The sequence below is a fragment of the Hevea brasiliensis genome, chromosome 4 (genome assembly GCF_030052815.1).
Source record: "Hevea brasiliensis isolate MT/VB/25A 57/8 chromosome 4, ASM3005281v1, whole genome shotgun sequence".
Lineage (NCBI taxonomy): Eukaryota > Viridiplantae > Streptophyta > Magnoliopsida > Malpighiales > Euphorbiaceae > Hevea > Hevea brasiliensis.
In genome coordinates, this window is record NC_079496.1 from 3,304,328 (window position 1) to 3,327,188 (window position 22,861).

At 37.2% G+C, this 22,861-nt stretch overlaps 2 protein-coding genes across 10 annotated transcripts; one reads left to right on the forward strand and one right to left on the reverse strand.

Moving 5' to 3' along the window:
- Positions 1-15,031: 15,031 nt before the first annotated feature.
- On the reverse strand, positions 15,032-18,095 carry LOC110640850 (guanylate kinase 3, chloroplastic). 8 transcript variants are annotated; one of them, XR_002492194.2, is made up of 4 exons: positions 17,000-18,095; positions 15,648-15,834; positions 15,476-15,530; positions 15,032-15,342 (listed from the first exon to the last, which is right to left on the reverse strand). XR_002492194.2 is itself a non-coding variant. In XM_021792372.2 (2 exons), exon 1 carries the CDS (start codon positions 17,914-17,916, stop codon positions 17,041-17,043), a length of 876 nt encoding a protein of 291 aa, XP_021648064.2. In that variant the 5' UTR covers positions 17,917-18,095; the 3' UTR covers positions 15,032-15,342; positions 17,000-17,040. The 8 variants fall into 8 exon arrangements, 3 of the variants coding, with proteins under 3 accessions (XP_021648064.2, XP_058001023.1, XP_021648062.2); XR_009148115.1 differs by lacking the exon at positions 15,476-15,530; XR_009148114.1 differs by having other exon boundaries at positions 15,476-15,834.
- On the forward strand, positions 16,676-22,442 carry LOC110640849 (BTB/POZ and MATH domain-containing protein 2). Of its 2 annotated transcripts, XM_058145038.1 has the most exons (5): positions 16,676-16,727; positions 18,793-19,159; positions 19,390-19,738; positions 21,619-21,895; positions 22,143-22,442. In XM_058145038.1, exons 1-5 carry the CDS (start codon positions 16,676-16,678, stop codon positions 22,316-22,318), a joined length of 1,221 nt encoding a protein of 406 aa, XP_058001021.1. In that variant the 3' UTR covers positions 22,319-22,442. The 2 variants fall into 2 exon arrangements, with proteins under 2 accessions (XP_058001021.1, XP_021648061.2); XM_021792369.2 differs by lacking the exon at positions 16,676-16,727 and having other exon boundaries at positions 18,456-19,159.
- The last annotated feature ends 419 nt before the right edge of the window (positions 22,443-22,861 follow it).

The following is a 22,861-nucleotide window of genomic DNA, read 5'->3' on the forward strand; positions in this document are numbered from 1 at the left end:
CAATTCAGCTCGAAATATGAAATTGTAATTAATATAAGTAAATTGTCAAATGTATAATGAGATGAAGTCATCATGAGGATTTATGTTTCATTGTAATTAGAATAATAATAATAATATCCTACCCAATAAGTGGTAAATGAGAGGAAATAAGGTGGATTATAAATACTTAGTAAGCAAAATATTTTCTGAATTATGAATGGTAATTTATATAAATATTGTAGTGAATAAATAAATCACATAAATGTGAGAATGGGGCAATCATTAATTAATCGACTATAACTAAAGTTATACTACTTCAAAGTAAATAAGTAAGAAGGGAAATTTAAGTTAATCTAAAATCCATGAATCGTTCATAGATTACTTGGAATATGAATGATAATCTACATAAATATTGTGATGATTAAATGGATTATATGAATGCATGAATGGAACATTAGTTCTCATTATTGGAGAAAGGAAGAATATTTTGAGTACAATGGTACATGAGAACCATTGTTGTGAATTATAATCAATATGGATGATATAATAAATATATAAATTATGATGAATATATAAACTATGTAGAATTAAGATTTAGAAATTTATGCTTCTATTAGGAACAGAATTAAAATGATAAAAAAATTATAATTGGAACTTATAATGAAATAATAAAATATATTAACATTAAATGGTACTAATGTGCCCATGTATTGCTAGACACGTGTGTCAGATTTGATAGATTGGCATGCCAATAGTATATTATTTGAGTAGTACTGCGTAAGGCTTTGTGTCTGTATTTATAGCTTTATGCTCACCTTCATGGCTTATATGTCCGATTATATGTTACCATAACTTTTTAGCCATATTGATTGCATATGTGGTTGACGTTCCGTATTTAATGTCCCATGGTATGACGGCCCGAGACATCACTGTGTCCAGTGCCTAGTGACCCGCTTATCCAGTTTAGTCAGCCTGTTATAGGTTACTTAGGCAGTGAAATAAATTAAGAATATTAGAAACAAAAAAATATTAGAAATTATATAAATGAGTTAGAAAGACATGAAAAGAATTAGTTAGAATTAAAAATATTAGTTATTATGAAATGATCCAAACCACTTAAAAATTTTTAACTAAAGTGATAAAAAATTAGCAAAAATAGGTATAACTTAAATAAACACTACAAATGTACCTTATACAACTATATGAATATAAACTTAGTATTTTTATTAATTTTATATTTTATATATTATTACTGTAAATTTAGGAACTAAGCGCTTCTAAAGAGGAACAAATTAGAACAAAAGATAGTTAATATTAAAAATATCATAGTAAATTAAATTAAATTATTGAGTATCCAAATGATGGTTTATTTCTTTTTTTATTTGTATATATTATTTTCTTGCTATATTATCACACCACTAAGCAGCAATGCTTAACGCGATAGATTGTTTCCTTCATGCAGGTACTGGAGATAAAACCCAGTGGACATTATACTGAGATTTTAGAGTCCAGATCTGCAGAAGTGTCAGAAGTGTTCAAAGTTGTTACCTCCTCAGTAATGCATGTAGATAGGGCTCACAAAAGTCATATTATGTATTTTGTGTATTATAATTAGTTTTTATGTTGAAATGTAAATTATGGAATTGTAATTAATTTGTATATCATGTAGATTGTGAATTTATGTAATTAGTTTGTAAATTATGTAATTAATGAAAATTTGAGAATTTTGATATATGAATTGAGCATGGAAATGAGTTGTAAGAATTGAATGTGAAATGATTATGATGAGTATGGATGAGATTTTATTGTAAAATATTATTGAAAATTCAAATCAGGTGAGTAGTGAAATACGCCAAACAGTAATATAATAGGGAAAACTCCGTTAGTTCTCCTTTAGAAATATAATTTATTTTTAAAATATAACAACTTCAAAATTATTAAAGGAATAAAATAAGATAAAATAGGGTGCTCCAGCACTGAATGTGACACGCTTTGCTCGGCTACACTGTAGACGGGTGAGTGGTATCACAGGAAAGTACCATGATGAGGTAGTTTGTGATGTGGTGCCTATGGTAGCTACCCGTTTATTGTTGGGCCGTCCATGGCAATTTCATACAAGTATGGTTCATGATGGGAAAAAAAATAAGTATAAAGTTTTGAAAGATGGCTGAACCTACACCTTGCTTTCTATGTCACCATCTCAAGTGCATGAAGGCCAAGTGAGGATCTTAAAATCAATTGAGGAAAAGAAAGATTGGAGAGAAAATTTGAGAGAGGCCGAGCTTGATGAGAGGAAAAATAAGAGGAGAGTAATAGTAAAAGAAGTAAAAGAAAAAGAAAAGAACGAGGGCTCGGGGTAAAAGGAGAGTAGAGAGAAGAAAATGAGTTTGTATGCGAGAGGAAAAGAAGTGAGGGAAGCCTTACAAGGGGGGAGACCTCTTTGTGTGCTTATGTACCGGGAGGTGAATTTATGTTTATCTAACATTGACCAAAACTTGCCTAGTGGTGCTGTTTCTTTATTGTAGGAATTTGAGAATGTGTTTCCAGATAATCTTCCTTTGGGTTTACCACCAATTCGAGGGATAGAACACCAAATTGACCTGATTTTGGGTGCTCTAATTCCAAACAGACCAGCATCTAGGAGTAATCCTGAGGAGACAAAAGAACTACAAAGGCAAGTGGAGGAACTTTTGGCAAAGGGCTATGCGCGTGAAAGTCTGAGTCCATGTGCGGTTCCAGTGCTCCTTGTACCAAAGAAGGATGGGACATTCAAAATGTGTGTACATTGTCGTGCTATCAACAAAATCATGGTAAAATATCGATATCCCATTCCTCGATTGGATGATATGCTTGATGAGTTATTTGATGCATGTGTGTTTACAAAGATTGACTTGAAAAGCGATTACTATCAGATTAGAATGAAAGAGGGAGATGAAAGGAAAACCACATTCAAAACAAAATATGGGTTGTATAAGTGGATGGTTATGCCATTTGGGCTAACCAATGCACCTAATACTTTCATGAGATTAATGAACCATGTGCTTGGACAATTCACTAGCAGATTTGTGGTAGTTTATTTTGATGACATCTTGATCTATAGCAAAATCATGGATGAGCATGTGCATCATTTGAGATATGTATTTGATGTGTTGAGATATGAAAAACTGTATGATAATATGAAAAAGTGTTCTTTTTGCTTAGATAGAGTTGTCTTTCTTGGTTATGTTGTGAGTAGCAAAGGTGTGGAAGTAGATGAGCAAAAGGTCATAGCCATTAGGGATTGGCCAACTCCAAAAATGCATCGGAGGTTAGGAATTTTCATAGATTGGCTAGTTTCTATAAGAGATTTATGCCTAATTTTAGTACTATTGCTGCTCCTTTGAATGAACTTGTGAAAAAATGATGTTGTGTTTGAATGGAAAAAGAAGCATGAAAATGCATTTGTTGAATTAAAAGAAAAATTATGCACTGCACCATTGTTGAGCTTACCTGATTTTGATAAAATGTTTGAAATCGAATATGATGCTAGTGGTGTAGGTATAGGTGCGATTCTGATGCAAGAGAAACTCCTTATTGCATATTTTAGTAAGAAATTGAATGGTGCTGCCTTGAATTATTCTACTTATGACAAAGAATTGTATGCACTTGTTAGGGCCTTGGAAACTTAGCAATATTATTTGTGGCCTAAGAGTTTGTCATACATTCTGATCATGAATCATTGAAGCATCTTAAGAGTCAAAATAAGTTGAGTAAAAGGTATACTAAATGGATTGCTTTTGTTGATTCATTTCCATATGTGATTAAATATAAGCAAGGAAAGAAAAATGTTGTTACTGAAGCACTTTCTAGGAGGTACTCACTTTTGTCTACACTTGATGTAAAGTTGATTGGTTTTGAATTCATGAAAGATTTGTATACTAATGATGATGACTTTGCTTGTTTGTATGATGCTTCTGAGAAGGGTGCATTTCAAAAATATTATAGACATGATGGGTACTTGTTTAAAGAGACTAAACTTTGTGTGCCTAAGCGTTCTATACGTGACTTGCTTGTGTTGGAATTGCATAGTGGGGGGTTTAATGGGCCATTTTAGCGTGGCAAAAAATTTGGACATCTTGCATGAAAATTTCTTTTGGCCTAAGATGAGAAAAGATGTTGAAAAATTGTGTTCTAGTTGTGTGCAATGTAAAAAGGCTAAGTCTAGAGTTATGCCACGTGGGTTGTATACACCATTGTCTGTGCCTAAGGAACCTTGGACTGACATTTCCATGGATTTCATATTAGGGTTACCTAGGACACAAAGAAAACATAATAGCATATTTGTGGTTGTTGATAGATTTTCTAAGATGGCACATTTCATTCTATGCCATAAAACTAATGATGCCACTCATATTGCTGATTTGCTCTTTCGGGAGGTTATCAAATTGCATGGCATACCTAGGACGATAGTTAGTGATAGAGATGTTAAGTTCCTAAGTCACTTTTGGAAAGTCTTGTGGGGTAAGTTAGGCACTAAACTTCTGTTTTCCACTATTGATCATCCACAGACTGACGAACAAACTGAGGTAGTGAATAGGACACTAACTACTTTATTGCATGCTATGATTCAAAAGAACTTGAAATCTTGGGAAGATTGTTTACCATTTGTTGAGTTTGCTTATAACCGTGTTGTGCATTCTTCCACAAGATTTTCACCTTTTCAACTTGTATATGGATATAATCCACTCACACTACTAGACTTGCTACCATTACCTATTGATCACATTGATAGTCTAAATGGTAAGAAAAAGGCTGAATTGGTTAAGAAATTACATGAGCAAGCTAGGATACACAGTGAAAAGAAAAATGCATAATATACTTCTCATGCTAACAAAGGTCGCAAGGTACTTATTTTTGAGCCAGGTGACTTGGTGTGGGTACATTTCAGGAAGGAATGGTTTCCAAACCAACGAAAATCGAAACTGCATCCAAGGTGTGATGGTCCATTCAAGGTGTTAGAGCGGATCAACAATAACACCTACAAAATTGAACTGCTAGGTGAGTATGGCGTTAGTGCTACATTTAATATTTCTGATCTTTCTCCTTTTATTGATGCAGGCCCAAATTAGAGGACGAGCAAGGGAGTTGCAAAACTTGGTTAGTAGACTTTGGAGGCGCTAAGAGGATCAGATTAGACTTGGACTTGAACCTTTGGAGGACAAATTGATCAGTTTTACACAATTAGACCTTGGAGCCTAGCCTCTAGAATATTCTGTTTTTGTTTCTTTATGCCATGTGGCAGATTAGTTATTTGTAACTCATATAAATACTTGTCTTTTACATCAAAAGGAGGATAGCTAATATCAAACATTAAGAGAGTATTAGTTTTCGGCCATCGCTGTCAATTGTGAGAGCTTTATGATTTCTTCCTTGTTTCTTGAATAGAATTTAGACTTAAACAAATTGATCACTTGCTTATTTTATATTTATAATCAAGGTGCTCTAGCCTAACTACTATTGTGTATTAATTGGTTATCAATTTTACCTTGTTTGTTGTCACGACCCAACCTATGGGCCGGACCGGCACTAGGACCTGGGCCAGCCTAAAGCCCCCGAGACCCGTAGTAAGCCTAACTGTTCATTAACCCAACTCTAAGGCCCATTTGGGCCCAATTTCAAGAAACCAACCGGACAGAATCCGGCCATAAAGTGGACCTTTCAACGGGGAGTTTTTGACTCACCCGACCTGTAAACAAAATATATCATCAATTGGGGAGCTCAGCTCACCCTCCACATACTCATATCGGCATAAAAATAAATGGAAGCTCAGCTCCCTCATCCAATCCATCAAACATGCATATAATTTTACAGGTCCACATGACAATTTATATTACAGACCCGAATCATTTAAATATTTCTAACACATGCGGAAATTCTAGGAGTAAATAAAATTACAAAACTATTGATAAACAACCTGCGAAGGAGAAAAGCAGGTTAACCACAATAAAATCCTCGAGAAAAATATTGAACAGGAGTGAGCGTTCGACTCAGAGAGTAAAATATCAATTTTAACCATAATCTCTATAACTATCTAAAACTAATGCAACCTGTGGAATGAAGTGCAACATCAGCAATAAATTCACATCATAACATCAGAAAGGTAATTTGGAGCACTCACACACCCTGTAGTATCAATCATAACATATGGGAGCTGATCCCCTATACAGCTCTCTTAAATCCAACCTGGTGCGGCGAATTACTCAAGCTCGGACTTCCACTTAATAACCAAATCGAGGGTCCCGAATTACTCAAGCCGTGACTACCCTCGAAGGATCGGGTCTGAATTACTCAAGCCGTGACTACCGTCCTATCCATAGTCCACACCACATCACACGCACGCCAACGCACGACACCGCTCCAAATTACCACAACAACATCCATGGCACATCAACAGTTATGAATGCAACATAAATCGTGCCTAGAGTTTAACTACATAAATATATGCATATAAGTGATGCATGGGCATGCTTGAACATATAATAATATCGAAATTACAATTAAAATTAATATTCTACTCACAGACTTGACGACAATCACTGTGGCGGCTGGGCGGAGGAAGAAGAAGGTCAGCTCACGACAATTTTTTACAATCATTTAATAAATCGACTCAATACAAACAAAGAAAAGACCAATACGTCCTAAGTCGAAAATCGTGAGAATCTCCCTATACCTAGGACCTACCCAACTCGCAAAAGGGCTCAAAACACACTTCTATATCCGCAATCCATATATCCACAACTCAATCACATCACACACTCGTGGGCCCATCAAATCAATCATTCATCACAATATGTAAAATTTCAATTTAGTCCTTATAATTGATCATTTTTGCAAAGCTCAAATAAGCTCTAAAAATTATAAAACTGGTCCTTAGAAATATTACTAAGCTATTGCAAAAGAATCGTAATTTTCTAAGCTACCACGAAAATTTTAATGATTTTTAATCCAATTAAAGCACTATAAAATTAAGAAAAAGCAAGGTTCGGTTTACCTTTGCCAATTCCGACTTCGAACGCGCGGGATGCCCGACAATGGTGGGGTAGCCAAAACCTCGATCCAATTCGAGACTTTTCTGGTCTATCGTAGGAAATTCACAGATCCGGACAACTGTCGAATTTCCGCGAATTGAGGATACCTACACGAAGCCCAATAATAATATATAAAAAATCAGGGGTGTTACATTCTTCCCCCCTTACAGAAAATTCGTCCTCGAATTTTACACAAGGCAGAATAAAGTACATTATTACACATTGAACAGATAAGGGTACTTGCTACGCATGTCCCGCTTCGACTCCATGTGCACTCTTCCACTGACTGGCTCCTCCACAAAACCTTAACCATAGGGATCTGTTTTGATCTTAGCTGTCTCACTTGGTAGTCCACTATGGCTACAGGTTGCTCCTCAAATGTCAAGTTCTCCTTTAGTTCTATTACATCCGACTGTAGTACATGAGAAGGATCGGGAATGTATTTCCTGAGCATAGAGATGTGAAACACGGGATGAACGTGAGAAAGGTTGGGTGGTAGCTCCAACCGGTAGGCAACTGCTCCAACTCTATCAGTAACCTCAAAAGGTCCAATATACCGAGGTGCCAACTTGCCCTTCTTTCCAAATCTCATGACTCCCTTCATTGGAGAAATCTTCAGGAATACATAGTCGCCCACTGCAAACTCCACATCCCTCCGTCTGGGGTCTGCATAACTCTTCTGCCTACTGAAAACTATTTTCAGTTGTTCCCTGATTAAAGGAACTATCTCTGAAGTGTACTGCACTAGGTCTACATCATGCACCTTCGCTTCCCCCATTTCCGTCCAACACAGAGGAGACCTATACTTTCTTCCATATAGTGCCTCATAGGGTGGCATCCCTATACTGGAGTGATAACTGTTGTTGTAGGCAAACTCCACCAAAGCTAGCTGCTCATCCCATTGACCTCCAAAATCCAAAACACTCATGCGAAGCATGTCTTCTAGTGTTTGGATTGTCCTTCTGCGAGGTGGAAAGCCGTCATGAAGTTCAGCGTGTGCCAAGTGCCTCTGCAATTTTCTCCAAAACCGAGAAGTGAACTGGGCCCTCTGTCGGATATTATGGAAGGAACTCTATGCAATCGACTATTTCTCGAATGTAGAGCCGCGTCTTGTGCGAATATGTAGTCTTCACGGGCAAGAAGTGAGTGATTTGGTTAGGCGGTCTACAATTACCCATATCGAATCATATCCTCACGTGGTACGAGGCAACCTACCACAAAATCCATAGAAATCATTTCCCACTTCCATTCCGGGATAGGAGCTCTTGCAACTTCGACGGTCTCTGGTGTTCAAACTTCACCTTCGACAAGTCAAGCACTTGGACACAAAGTCCTATGCCTCTCTTCATGCCATTCCACCAATAGCTATCTCTCACATCATGGTACATCTTGGTGGAACACAGGTGGACACTGCATGTTGTATAGTGTGCCTATCGCATGATTTCATTCTGAGGTTGTCCACATTGGGCACACATATCCTAGAACCTTGCACTAGGGCGCCATCATTGGCAAATCCAAACTCACCACCTTCACCGTACTCTTTCTATGATCTTCATTAATTGTTGGTCTCTGTGTTGGGAAACTCTAACTCTATCTCGCAAGTCCGGCCTCACCTGAAAAATGAGCCAACAAGACCCCTCATCTGAAAGATCTAGGATTAAACCTTGATCCATCAACTCATTTACTTTACGAATCAACGGTCTCTTCTCTCTGAAATGTGCGCCAAATCGCTGGAAGATTTTCTCGCTTAAAGCATCTGCTACTACATTGGCCTTCCTGTGGTGGTACCGGATGGTGCAATCATAGTCTTCCGAAGCTCCATCCATCTCCTCTGTCTCAAGTTTAAATCCTCTGTTGGAAGATGTACTTCAAACTCTTATAGTCGGTGTATATCCCGCACACTTCACCATACAGTAGTGTCTCCATTTTTAGTGCAAAGACTACACCGCTATTTCCAAATCATGGGTGGGATAGTTCGCTCATGCCTCTTCACCGCCTTGAAGCATAAGCCACTACTTTTCCATTCCGCATCAAAACACACCCTAGGCCAACTCAAGGCGTCCACAAGACACGGTGTATCCTTCACCGCTCATAGGTAGTGTTAACAGGGCGATGGTTAGACACTCCTTATCCTCATCATTATAACTGACTCTATCGAGCTCTCTTCCTGTCCTTTGGATCTTATCCACTTCCCTTTTCCTATTTTTGGTATTGTTGGTATCTTTTCAACCTGCTGTACTTATTCCTTAATTTTAGTCCTATCTCATCCTTACACCTTTTCCTTCAAAGATGTCTATCCCATCATCAACTTTAACTTTCTTTTTATTTCTTAGTCTTATCTTGATTACTAGTTTCATTACTTCGAGAATTCTAACCCTATGATTTACTCCTACCAGCACATTCTTCACCTTATGTAACACTTATAATTACTCATAGAGAATTTTTTTTTTTTTTTGTACCTCCTTTTTTCCAACTTAACTATCAGAACATTATCATTCCCTACCAGCCTTAGTAGGAAATTGATTATCCTGGATGAATATGAGCCCCATAAACTATAAGTTTCATCTGAACTAACACGGCTGTAGGAAATATGTGTCATGCCTTAATTCCAAACAAGATACTTCACGTGTTCATTCTCCTTAATATAATCACATATACTACATATAGCTTTCTAAACTTCAACCTCAAATTATCCACCAGCAACAATTTCATCTATTGAAACTCATCCATAAATAGTACTTCCTCTAGCTCATAGTTTAAAACGGTGGCAAGCCTTGGTAGCTAACTCCTTTTGACTCCTGTCATTACTCTGTTCCTTTCATACTTAATACTAGGTATGCACTTACTGTCATTCTCATATCAGAAATTATGTATGAATTTGTGCCTACCAAACTCTCAATAACTAGGTCTCCTTGACTCGGTTGTTCCTTATATAACCTTCTAGAACCAAAAGCACAAGCTAAACTTGAAAAGAAAGAAAATATCCTCTTATATTCAACTACACCCGATTGTCATATTATAACGTTTCACCTAAGTTTCTTGGTCTTTCTCTCCAAATTTCATCATCTCCTAGCACAATTATGCTCTACCTATAAGGTATCATCTGCATGAACTCTTTACCGTACCATTTTCCTTCTTGACATAATATTTTATAATTTATTAACTTTACTTATACTCGACCTATGATTCATATCTATCATCGTTTTTATTGTGCCCTTAACTTTTGTTGATTCCTGAAAGATTTCTCTCACTAATAAATTCTTCCAACACTAATTCCACCCTTATCTAGGGTCATTAATTTGATCCCTTAGACTGGCTTTTATTCAACTTACTGCTTACTAACTTCTCTTTCTCTACCTATTTAGGTAGTCCGCAATACCATCGCACACCTTCTAACATTTACTCATTATTATTGTATTCCATACCTCCATCACTTTTCTCACTAATGTGGTCCCATTTTGGGTTTTCCATCCTTGTCATTCTCCTTGCCAAGAATAACACTTAGCCTATCCTATATCTTAACTTTGTTCCTTTTATTATACGCTCTTTAGGTTGTCCTTTCATTTATTTCCTTTGTCTTACCCAAAATAGAACTTGACTATTCTATCCCTAGTTCCATTCTTCTTCCTAACATAATAGCATTTGCTAACTATATCTTTCAGAGTTTCTATCGCGTTATCATATGTCTGTGCTACTCAGATTTGGTCCTTTGACCACTCTAGCTAGTACTTCCACTAGAATTTAGATTATATTGCATCTGCAATCAATTGTCCAAACTTTCATTCTGCACTTTCTTTATCCATTGGCCTTCTGTGATTTATCTTCACTAATTTATTACTCTTAACACTATTATAATTAGATTATACTATTGTTTTGAATAATTTGAAATTAGAAAGGAACTCATCAAATTACAGTCATACTTTTATTGTATGATCTCTATTCTTATCCTTTAGCTTACATAATACCCTTACCACCTCGAACCGATTACGTATTAATTTTATTTATTTGTCATTATTATTATTATCCATGTTTACTCAATTAGCCAAAACTTAAGGTTCCGGGCACCCAAACCCGTCATCCAATTCAAAGGATTTACATCCATCGTGATCTGATTATATATGATTCCTATAATAGAACTTGCATCCTCTGCAGGATACCCGAGCCAACTATTCTCTACCACACTCTACAGTCCTATCTTGGGCACTATTTTGTTGGTCACCATTATTAGTAATAACTTTCGATCCCTTCTAAAAAGATAGGACTATACCCTAACTTGCTGCAACAAAGATACTACATTTACCACCTTGCCCAAAACCATGTCAAATTAATGACTCTCCTATCATATTATAGCTCTGTGAATCATCAATTCATAGTTTCGACCTTCTCTAGGTAGTAGAGTTGTACTTTATTCCATACTGATACACACAAGGGATACTATTCTCACTCTATAAGTGTCACCTTTACTTTGCAACTAGTCCGAAACCTCTGGTCTGATGGCAACTCTTGATGTAACTCTAGCTCATGCTGGGGTAACTGAGTCACTGACTCTAGTTATCACCCAACTGTGACCTTTCAATATTCTAACTCTAGACTCTTAACCAGGAGTTCCCAACTCCTCTGCAAATATAGAACTCTGTTCTGGCATAACTGTACCAAAACAGAGACTGCCTGCAAACATCCTCATCATAAGCACTACAGGGAAGTACGCAGCTCTACACAATAATCTCATGTCGGTACTGTAATCTGCAGCTTACAGAGCAGACATCGAGAACATTGTATAGTTACTACGATACGTCCGGACCTACTAGGCCTCCTGATTTCTTATCTCTCTCGAATCTTCTATTATCATAAACTCATTCTGACTGGGTCATCCACTGATGACCGCCAAGAGTGGTATCCTCATCCTTATCCAGGCAAGTATTTTTAAGACTCACCTTTATGTACTCGTGCCTTGCACGAAATGGGCACACCATTTAAACCCATACTGACAAAAATATAACATTTCTTGGAGTACGTATCCTCATGATAGATCTCACATGTCTACTAACTCTATTTCACATTTCTGTGTACTCCACGAAAATCAAGACACTAACTGAGGTAATCTTATATTTCCCGAGGTATAACGTAGAATCTAGAAACAAAGAATTACAGGAAAAGACGAAACAAAATCCTATACTCCGCATGTGACTCCTAGTAGACTCTTCCCAACACTTAGATAATTTTTCCCTATGAATCTGGAGCCTAAGCTCTGATACCACACTTGTCACGACCCAACCTATGGGCGGACCAAGACTAGGACTGGGCCACCTAAAGCCCCGAGACCCGTAGTAAGCCTAACTGTTCATTAACCCAACTCTAAGGCCCATTTGGGCCCAATTTCAAGAAACCAACCAATGAGTCGGCCATAAAGTGGACCTTTCAACGGGAGTTTTTGACTCACCCGACTGTAAACAAAATATATCATCAATTGGGAGCTCACTCACCCTCCACATACTCATATCGGCATAAAATAAATGGAAGCTCACCTCATCCAATCCATCAAACATGCATATAATTTTACAGTCCACATGACAATTTATATTACAGACCGAATCATTTAAATATTTCTAACACATGCGAAAATTCTAGGAGTAAATAAAATTACAAAACTATTGATAAACAACTGCGAAGGAGAAAAGCAGTTAACCACAATAAAATCCTCCGTAGCTTTGAGAAAAATATTGAACAGAGTGAGCGTCGACTCAGAGAGTAAAATATCAATTTTAACCATAATCTCTATAACTATCTAAAACTAATGCAACTGTGGAATGAAGTGCAACATCGACAATAAATTCACATCATAACATCGAAAGGTAATTTGGAGCACTCACACACCTGTAGTATCAATCATAACATATGGGAGTGATCCTATACTGACTCTCTTAAATCCAACCCGGTGCCGAATTACTCAAGCTCGGACTTCCACTTAATAACCAAATCGAGGGTCCCGAATTACTCAAGCCGTGACTACCCTCGAAGGATCGGGTCCCCAATTACTCAAGCCGTGACTACCCCGCCCTATCCATAGTCCACACCACATCACACGCACGCCAACGCACGCACACCGCTCCAAATTACCACAACAACATCCATGGCACATCAACGATTATGAATGCAACATAAATCGTGCCTAGAGTTTAACTACATAAATATATGCATATAAGTGATGCATGGGCATGCTTGAACATATAATAATATCGAAATTACAATTAAAATTAATATTCTACTCACGGACTGACGACAATCACCGTGGCGGCCGGGCGGAGGAAGAAGGTCATCGCTCACGACAATTTTTTACAATCATTTAATAAATCGACTCAATACAAACAAAGAAAAAGACCAATACGTCCTAAGTCGTTAGAAAATCCAAAGAATCTCCCTATACCTAGGACCTACCAAACTGCAAAAGGGCTCAAAACACACTTCTATATCCGCAATCCATATATCCACAACTCAATCACATCACACAGCCCTCGTGGCCCATCAAATCAATCATTCATCACAATATGTAAAATTTCAATTTAGTCCTTATAATTGATCATTTTTGCAAAACTGCTCAAATAAGCTCTAAAAATTATAAAACTACGCTTGCGGTCCTTAGAAATATTACTAAGCTATTGCAAAAAGAATCGTAATTTTCTAAGCTACCACGAATATTTTATGGATTTTTAATCCTATTTAAGCACTAGAAAATTACGAAAAAGCAAGGTTCGGGTTTACCTTTGCCAATTCCGACTTCGGGAACGCGCTCGGGATGCCTGACAATGGTGGGGTAGCCAAAACCTCGATCCAATTCGGAGACTTTTCTGGTCTATGGAAATTCATCCGGACAAGCCGAATTTCGAATTGAGGATACCTACACGAAGCCCAATAATAATATATAAAAATCAGGGGTGTTACATTTGTTATTAAAAGATCTATTTCCATCTTTAGATGTTATATCTCTAATCTGAATATTAAGGGTGTTTATCATAATCTGGTTTTAATTTATTATCGAATTAATATATTATAGTTTTATGAACTCATTGATCTGTTCACTTGAAGTTGATGGTGCTGCTAATATCGTTGCTTCTGCTGTTACTGTTGTGTATAGTCTTTACTATACAACTAGTCGGCCTACATGGTTTATCAGATGATTAATTAAGAGGGAAGAAAGCCGGCTTTAAGGTATGGAAACCAAAGGTGGCGACAAGTAAATTCATGTTTTTAGTTGTTAATGCAATTTCAGACCCTTGTATTCGTCTGATGAGTTGCAATTTCGGAATATGAAATACTGTGATGGGACAGGAGACGATGGAAGTTTGCCCTGCCAGAATTGCTGAAAGAAACAGAGAAATCATGCAAGCATTCACAATAAAATTTTGCATCCAACATTTTTCTCCACATCCAATTCCCAATTTATGTGTTTCCCAAATTATCCTTCTTCAAAGTACGAAATTCACCATTGACTTGCTAATCACTAATTTTAGGCTTCATTGAATGTTGAAACTCTCGTGAAAGTCGAAGAGGCCAAGCCAAACCCATGCAATCTAAGGAAATAGGTGACCAACTCAATCATAGAATATTTGATAAGACTGTCAGCAACTTGCTATTGGTCATTTGGCATCATGGCTAAAAGAATAATTAGGTGTGCCAAGTGCATTTCGCTGGGCATCACATGATTGGTCCCATATGATGGAATCCACCTGCTGTGAAAAGGCTCCACACAGTACTGTACCAGGCCAATGTAAAACATCAACTCAGGCAAATCAACCATGATGTCGGGGCACTACATTGTCCAGAAACACACAACTACCACAAATCTAACACCTGGAAAATTCTGTGCGTACATCAAAATATTCACATGACGAGAATTGGCTCTTCCCTTTCAATAAATCCCTTTTCTCGGCCCAAAGGATATGAACTTGAGATCTCTGTGATGAGTTCCCAAGCTTTCACTGCTGAGCTGACCTTTTAAAAAATTCTTTATTTCCATTTAATGACATTAAAATTTGTCAACTTATGGAAAAAGAAAAAGATTACAAGTGACAATCATTTGAAAGAGTTGCCTACTGTACACAAACTTTGAAATCATAAAATAAATTCATTCCAAGTCTCCCTCAATCATTACAGCTATTTCCAACCCAGTACTGTGATTTCGAATAATTTGACTCTGAATCAGGTCTCTGCACATGACACATACCACTTGCTAATAAAGAGCCAGGTTAGGAAAGTAGTTGACTAATGCTCCCGCCTTTGGCCAATTATCCCATTTCCACTGCAAGGAAAAAGCAATGCTAAGAGTGTGTAAGAAATACATTTCAGTGGTAAAATAACTGCAATATATTTGTAAAGGATAAGGACTTTATTTTAAGCATTTCCTTGTATATCTTGTAACAAGGAGAAAAGACCAGATTTGGTCAGGCACAATAGTTAGCAAAGATTCTGCCCAAAATGTCGGGACTTCTGCATAAGATATTAGGAAACAATGATTATATTTTTCATAACTTGGCTTTCTTTATGTTTAATAATGATATATGAAGGAAAGAGTGAAGGCAGGAAAAGCTAAGAGTTGGCTATAACTGTCAAATGGAAATGGTTAGTTGGTAGAGCTGGAATAACTGATGTAAGCAAGAGGCTAGAATAAGTAGCAAAGCTGCAGGTAGAATCTTGCGTGTGAATTGTAACTGTTGCTTATCCTCTCTCCCTCTCTCTCTCTCTGGAACATTGGAACTGTCTTCCTTCTCTTTCTTGTACTTCCTCTTATTTTCTGAGTAAACAAGAGGTAATACAAAAATTATTTGCATCAAATAACCTGAATTTATTACTATCATTTTGTATTTTGAGACAAATCAGGAAAAGATTCAAAGACAAGTTAGTCAGTTGTCATCACCGAGTTGAAGATAGCAAGGAAAAATTCAGTGAAAATAAAAACATATAAACAATGGTTGTTAAATGTTATTTCAAAGAAATGCCACAGCAAAAATGTGCTTTCTTATTATGGTAATACTACTTGAAAACAATTAATCAATTATCATTTAGAATCTTAGAGAGCCACTCCATTGTACTGATCAAAATAATTTAACTCTTAATAAAGCAAGAGAGCAAAAGTGGCCATAAACAAACAGTTTCCACATCTTAGAGCCCATTTGGTGGACATGTTTTAGTTGCTTATCCAACCTGCTTTTTGCCATCTTTTTACTACTGATGGAACAAGAATTTGCGAAAAGCGGTCCATTAGCAGTGCAAAATGGGGCTTTATTCCAGATAAACAAAATATCACCGAGTTCTTGACCCTAGCATATTTAAACTACTGATCAGGTCCCCAACATAGCTCGCTATGCTTAACTACAAAGTATAAAATTTAAGCCCCAGTAGCATGATCTCATTTACAGAAAAGCAACAAAATATAACTTCATATGGATGAAAATGGCTCCCCTCCTCACCTCAAAGAAAGAAAAAATAAAAACAAAAAAAGTGCATTACTAAACTAAATGGCATAGATGAATTAAAGTTGCATGATACAAATGGTTACGGTAAAGCACCAACCATATCAGTAATTGCCTGAGGCAGGAAGTCATCTTGGAGTGCCTAATAACATTATCAGTATCATGGGCACAGTAAGGAATGCTCAGAATAAAAATTTCAACATACTTCAGAACTGTGAGTAAGCAATTAAGAAGATCAAAGCAGTAGATGGTAATAAGACATTGGAAAGGTTACTATATCAAGACTTTCACCTATAACCATAAAATAAACAATCAGATTCCATCAACCATCATGTAGTATAATATGAGCGTGATAATATAAAAAATCAAAGATCGTAACTTCAAATGGCTTTAATTTTTGCAATATGGCGCTTGTAAGAGTAACAGTATCCATATATTAATACGGCCATTTTTGAAAAATATAGAAATCAAACACATCATACATACCTCGAGACAAAAACAAAAAACTCAACTAAATCACAACTCAACTAAATCACGGCTCTCCTTTGTCGAACCTTAGCCTTCTCAGCATCAATAATTGATTCAACCAGCTTCACCGCGTAATCCAACTTCCCCTCAGCATTCACAACCACATAATCAAAATTCTTGATGTGTTGCACCTCCTCTCTGGCGGTGGCAACCCTCACAAGCAAAGACTCTGCTGTCTCCGTCTTCCTATCAATCAACCTATCCACAAGCTCCAACTCGCTTTCCGCTACCAAAAATATAAACACAGCCGAATTCCCCAGGATCTTCCTCAATGTCTGTGCTCCCTGTATATCTACCCTCAACACAATATCATACCCTTTTGCCATATAATCCGTAATCTGCCTTTTTGGTATCCCCTTATAATCACCATACACAAGTGCATATTCTAACAGCTCATTTTTGTCCACCATCGATAAAAATTCCTCCTTTGACATAAAATAATAGTCCTTACCATCAACCTCGCCCGGACGCATTGGCCTGCTAGTCGCAGTTACAACAAAATGCAAATTTTCTCGCCCTTCTCTCAATTTTCTGATAACTGCGTCTTTGCCAACCCCACTCGGGCCGCTAATTACAATGATTAAAGGATTCGGCGGTGGGCAAATGGGTTCACTGCTGAATGAGGAACCCAAAGAGGACTCGAGGGCACGGAGCAATTCGGGTTTAGTTGCCTTTTCAAGTTGTGGGATAGTGGATTTGGGTTTGTGGGTATCACCCATTTTGGTAAAAGATGCAGAGAATCGGTGGCGGGCAGAATTGAAAAGGCGAGAACTTGGTTTGTGAGAGATTTGGGAGCAGATAGGGGTTTGGACGTGAAAGAATGAGGAGTGGAGAATAGCAGAGCGGGAGTAAGAGAAGCAGATTCTGCGAAACATGAGGAGGATTGACAGGTTGGTGGTGAGACTATACGAAGAGGAGAAAGCGAAGTATTTAATTAGGATCTACAAGGGCATCGTTTGTGGTTAGGGTTTTAGGCCACTGGAAATGGAATTTGTTTTGATTCTATTTTTTTCAGCTGCTGCTGACATCTCACGCTCCATTTTTTTTCCCCCAAAATATAAATGAGACGAAAAAGCAAAATGAATTTAAATAAGAAAAAGGGAAGCTTTACGTTTCCTCCCTTTTCCCGGGGGAAAAATTACTTCTATTTTTCTCTAAATTTTCTTTGATTTTTAATGATAGAGCATTTTTTTTCATAAAATTAAAAACATATTAATGTTTTTTTTTTTAAGGAAAGCAATAAAAAATGCAGCTTCTTCAACACCTTTTTTTTTTGGTTAATCTGATGCTTTGGGCAGAACTTACAGGGCCTCAAAACGTACCTTTTTCTTACCAATACCATAACACGTAAGTCGGCTCACGGCTCTGACAAAAATTAATATAAATAAACAAACAAAACCAAAGATGGCTGCTTTTTGGGTTTTGGCTTCTAATTCTTGTAAATTCATAACCTGTATCATTCTAAAGCTCTCTAGCATTTCCCAATCAAAAGTCACCTTCGCCACCAAACCCCTTCCCTTCATCCTCCTTCCTCTGCTCAATACCAGATCCAATCTATCCTCTCCCCCTTTTCCCATCTCCAATTTCGACTCTTTATCGCCCTAATTTCCGGATACACCACCTCTCGGAAACCCTAATTGTGTACTAAACCCACAATTCGATAATACCCAGTTTAATTCTCCTTTCAAGAAATCTCAGATTATCAAAATCTATACTACCCATTTGCCTTTTGTTGATGGGCACAATCAGAGCTAGCACCGGAGACCTTACCGCTTCCACCTCTCGCACTGAGACAATAAATGGATCTCACGAGTTCAAAATCGGCGGCTACTCTCTATCGAAGGGCATCGGAATTGGAAAGTACACAGCATCGGATACGTTCATAGTTGGTGGGTACGCGTGGGCAATCTACTTTTATCCTGATGGAAAGAGCCCTGAAGATAACGCTGCCTATGTGTCCTTATTTATAGCCCTCGCAAGCGAAGGCACTGACGTGAGGGCATTGTTTGAGCTCTCGCTGATGGATCAGAGTGGAAAAGAAAACCATAAGGTTCATAGCCATTTCGGGAGAGCTCTTGAGAGTGGGCCTTACACACTGAAATATCGCGGCAGTATGTGGTAAGATTTTGTGATTCTTATAGAACTTTTGTTGTTCTGGATAATAGGTTTTATTTTGCAAGGTAGAGAGGTGTGATCTTTCATCGTATAATAATTGATGCGAATTATCTATTGCTAGGTATAAATGTATGAAAATGAATTAATTTTATTTTTCAGTTGCTTCATAACATGAGCAATTATTTTAGTGGATGAAAAGCACAGCCTAACGGTGCTGCTGTTGGATGTTGCAGGGGCTATAAACGATTTTTCAAAAGAACTCAACTAGAGACATCAGATTATCTCAAAGATGATACCTTGGTAATTCGCTGTTGTGTTGGTGTAGTTAAATCCCAGACTGAGGGACCAAAGACCTATGCCATTGCAGTGCCACCCTCTGATATCGGTCATCATTTTGGAAGGATTTTAGAAAGTGGAAGGGGAACTGATGTAAATTTTGAAGTTGATGGAGAAGTATATGCTGCTCACAAGGTGGTTCTTGCAGCACGCTCGCCTGTGTTCAGGGCACAACTTTTTGGTCCAATGAAGGATCAAAACACTCGATGCATAAAAGTTGAAGACATGGAAGCGCCTGTTTTTAAGGTTTTCCCAACCCCCTCTCTCTCTCTCTCTCGCTCTCTCTCTCTCTCTTTCTCACACACAAACACCCACACCCACACCCACACCCACACCCACACCCACATGCACTCACATGCGAACTGCAAAAACCAGTCTTACATTTTTTTTTTCCCCTTACATTTTATAGTTTATATTTACCATCACAATGTACCTTAAGGAAGCATAACTGTTGGGAGTTACATCTTGGCTGTAAAAGCCCTTGATCCTTTTTTTTTTCCCTTATTGTATTTTACTGTACACAAACACACACACAAACTTATTTTATGTTTATATCTTTTTTTTTCCTCCTTTCTTTTGTGCGCAAATTGCTGCATGGTGAATGCCATTGTATTTGCACGTCTGATAGGCTTGCTAATTTTTAGATGGTTTAGTTCTAAAGTATTATGATTTATGAGTGATTAGTAAATAGTAGTTGAGAAGCAAGAAGAATCAGTATATATTCACATGCCTTTTTTTCTTCATGTGTATTTGTTCTTCTATTTCTTTTGCTCCAAGTTTAGCTGTCAATTGTAAAATGCATTGTAGCTGTGTACAGGTTTTTCTATTTCAGATATTGATTCCATTTACACTCAGTTTCTACTGCTGTTGAATCTGTAACATATTTTTCTCTCGTTAATTACCTATAAATAGTATTTCCTTTCTTTTTTTGTTTTCTTTCCATTTTCTTCTCAAATAAATAATTGTAGAAACAGAAGAAAGAATTAAATTCTGAAATGCTAGCTCCTTTATGCAAGAAATGTATTTCACGCTACACTATTGCAGTCTGGCCTTTTAGATTGTGGAGGTGAAATTGTTTAGTTTTTATGATTAATAACGTTTTGATAATTTGTTTATGGTTAATAGCAAGCATACGGCTATGTTCAATGTTAACAGTGCACATTGTCACTTATCTTCAAGTGCCATTTATTCTCTGCTTTTAAAGATGAATAATGTTTTGATTATGAGATTGTTTTGTCCCCTGATGGTGGTAAGAATCATAGGAAGAAGTAGCTTTATTGGTTGGTTGTCTTCATTTTCATTAGGCAAGTGATTGTGGTGCCATACAGGATGATGTGGTGTTATTCATGAATGTACATCTGGATCCATCTCCTAAGGGCTGTCCTTGCACACAATCTTACTCATTCAGCTAAGGTTCACTATTCTTGCTTTTCTTCCCCTCTGTTGTATAAGTCCATAACTTGCCCAGTTGGCAACAATATTTTTTTTTTTTTTTATATCAGTGTGTGCTCTAATGATATTTTAACTACTGTTCACATTACCTTCATTTTTTTAATGTATTTTTTGACAAAAGGTTTTATGATTTCTGCAGCAATGGACTGGCTAAATATATGAATTCATAAAATTAGACTTTCATAAGTATGGTTTACTGTCCTAATTCTTTGTGACAAAAATACTGATCATTTAAATTGAAGTAGCTTTAATTTGTCTTGGCATTTGATGGAACTTTTGATTTTTAGATTTTCACAAGCATGCATTGTGGCAGGCGATATGCAATGAAGCAGGTCTTGTTATTGTTAAATTTCAGTCATGCATGACATAGTGCCTCCCATTGATCTTTGGTGACAATGGAATTGGACCAAAGAAAGAAGCTGCTTTGTTAGGGGAGGTTTAGGGTTTAGGAAATCTCCATTATACTTTCTTTATGCCTTGCATTGCACATTAGTGTCAAATTTTTTTCACTGGGTATATTGCCTTTTTAAGTTGGCAATAGTGATGTTCTCTAAACTGGATTCGACCAAGGATTAACAACTGCAATATTTTGAGCTTACTACATGCATGCTAGGTGAACAAGTGAATTTCCACAAATATAACTTGTTCTTCTTTCATGGGTTGGCTGTTTGCAGGCATTGCTCCATTTTATTTACTGGGATGCCCTGCCAGATGTGGAAGAACTTGTTGGCCTGAACTCTAAGTGGGCTTCTACCCTGATGGCTCAGCATCTGCTTGCAGCAGCAGACCGTTATGCACTTGAGAGGCTCAGATTGCTCTGTGAGGCTAAACTGTGTGAAGATATTGCTATAAACACTGTTGCAACAACACTTGCCTTGGCAGAGCAGCATCAGTGTCTCCAACTAAAAGCTGTCTGTCTCAAATTTATTGCACTGCCTGAAAATTTGAAAGGTAAAATTTTTTGGCAACATCTGTGTAGGTTAGTTGATTTGTTTTAGAAAGCTGTCTTTTTCCGTTGCAACATTACTGTATCTGTTTCTAGAAATATTTTTTGTTCACACGGAAAATATATTTTAGAAATTGTGAGTAAATGTTTCTATTTTATTTCTGGAGCTGGAGTGGTGACTGTTTTATGGTTTATGAATTTTAATCTAATGAAAACATTATTAATGGCAAGTTGCTGGTGAATTCTTTTCAGCTGTGATGCAGACGGATGGATTTGAATATTTAAAGGAAAGTTGTCCTTCTGTCATCACAGAACTTCTACAATATGTGGCTAGAATTGGTGAGCGTTCTGCCATCTGTTGTGGCCATGAAATTGAAAGCTTGGATGGTGATGTGAATGGAAGGCGGGTGAAGCAAAGGTTACATTGATTTAGGAATAACATATAGCTCACCATTTGGACAAAACTGAAGCTTGTTAGGCTTAGAAATTTTTGAGATTGTACTAACAGTTGACTATTTAATAGAAATTCAGTGGTAGCGGCTATTCAGAATCTGCCTTGTGTTTTGCTTTTTCCAGTACGTTGGTTATATAATTTTGTGAACAAGTCCTGTCAGTTGCATTGCAGCAATTAGACGTTCTCAGTGTGAACTGGAGTGTATGTCAAAATTGTAGTTTCTGTTTTATGAATATGTACTGTATATGCAGTGTAGTTGTCCTTTCGTGGGATCACCAATAGGCTGTAGCAGAAGAAATATACCTGCGAATGTATTCTAGTTACCATTATTGCATCAGATAATACTGAAACGCGTGCCTCTGTCTCTCTCAACCCGAGTGTCATGCATCATCCAGCTATAGATTATTTCCCAGCCTTCCGCACAAGGTAATGAGAAAAATTGTCTCAATCCAGTTAATAAGAAAGGCATCTAGTAGAACATTGACAAACACAATTATATTTTGCAACCTAATAGCCA

Excerpts from the sequence above, each read along its gene's own strand:
- LOC110640849 (XM_058145038.1), top strand. The coding sequence starts at position 16,676 with ATGGGCACAGTAAGGAATGCTCAGAATAAAAATTTCAACATACTTCAG. Across the intron at positions 16,728-18,792 it reads TTTCAACATACTTCAGAACT|CTAGCACCGGAGACCTTACC; the intron begins GTGAGTAAGCAA and ends GCACAATCAGAG. Across the intron at positions 19,160-19,389 it reads AAATATCGCGGCAGTATGTG|GGGCTATAAACGATTTTTCA; the intron begins GTAAGATTTTGT and ends TGGATGTTGCAG.
- LOC110640850 (XM_021792372.2), bottom strand. The coding sequence starts at position 17,916 with ATGTTTCGCAGAATCTGCTTCTCTTACTCCCGCTCTGCTATTCTCCAC.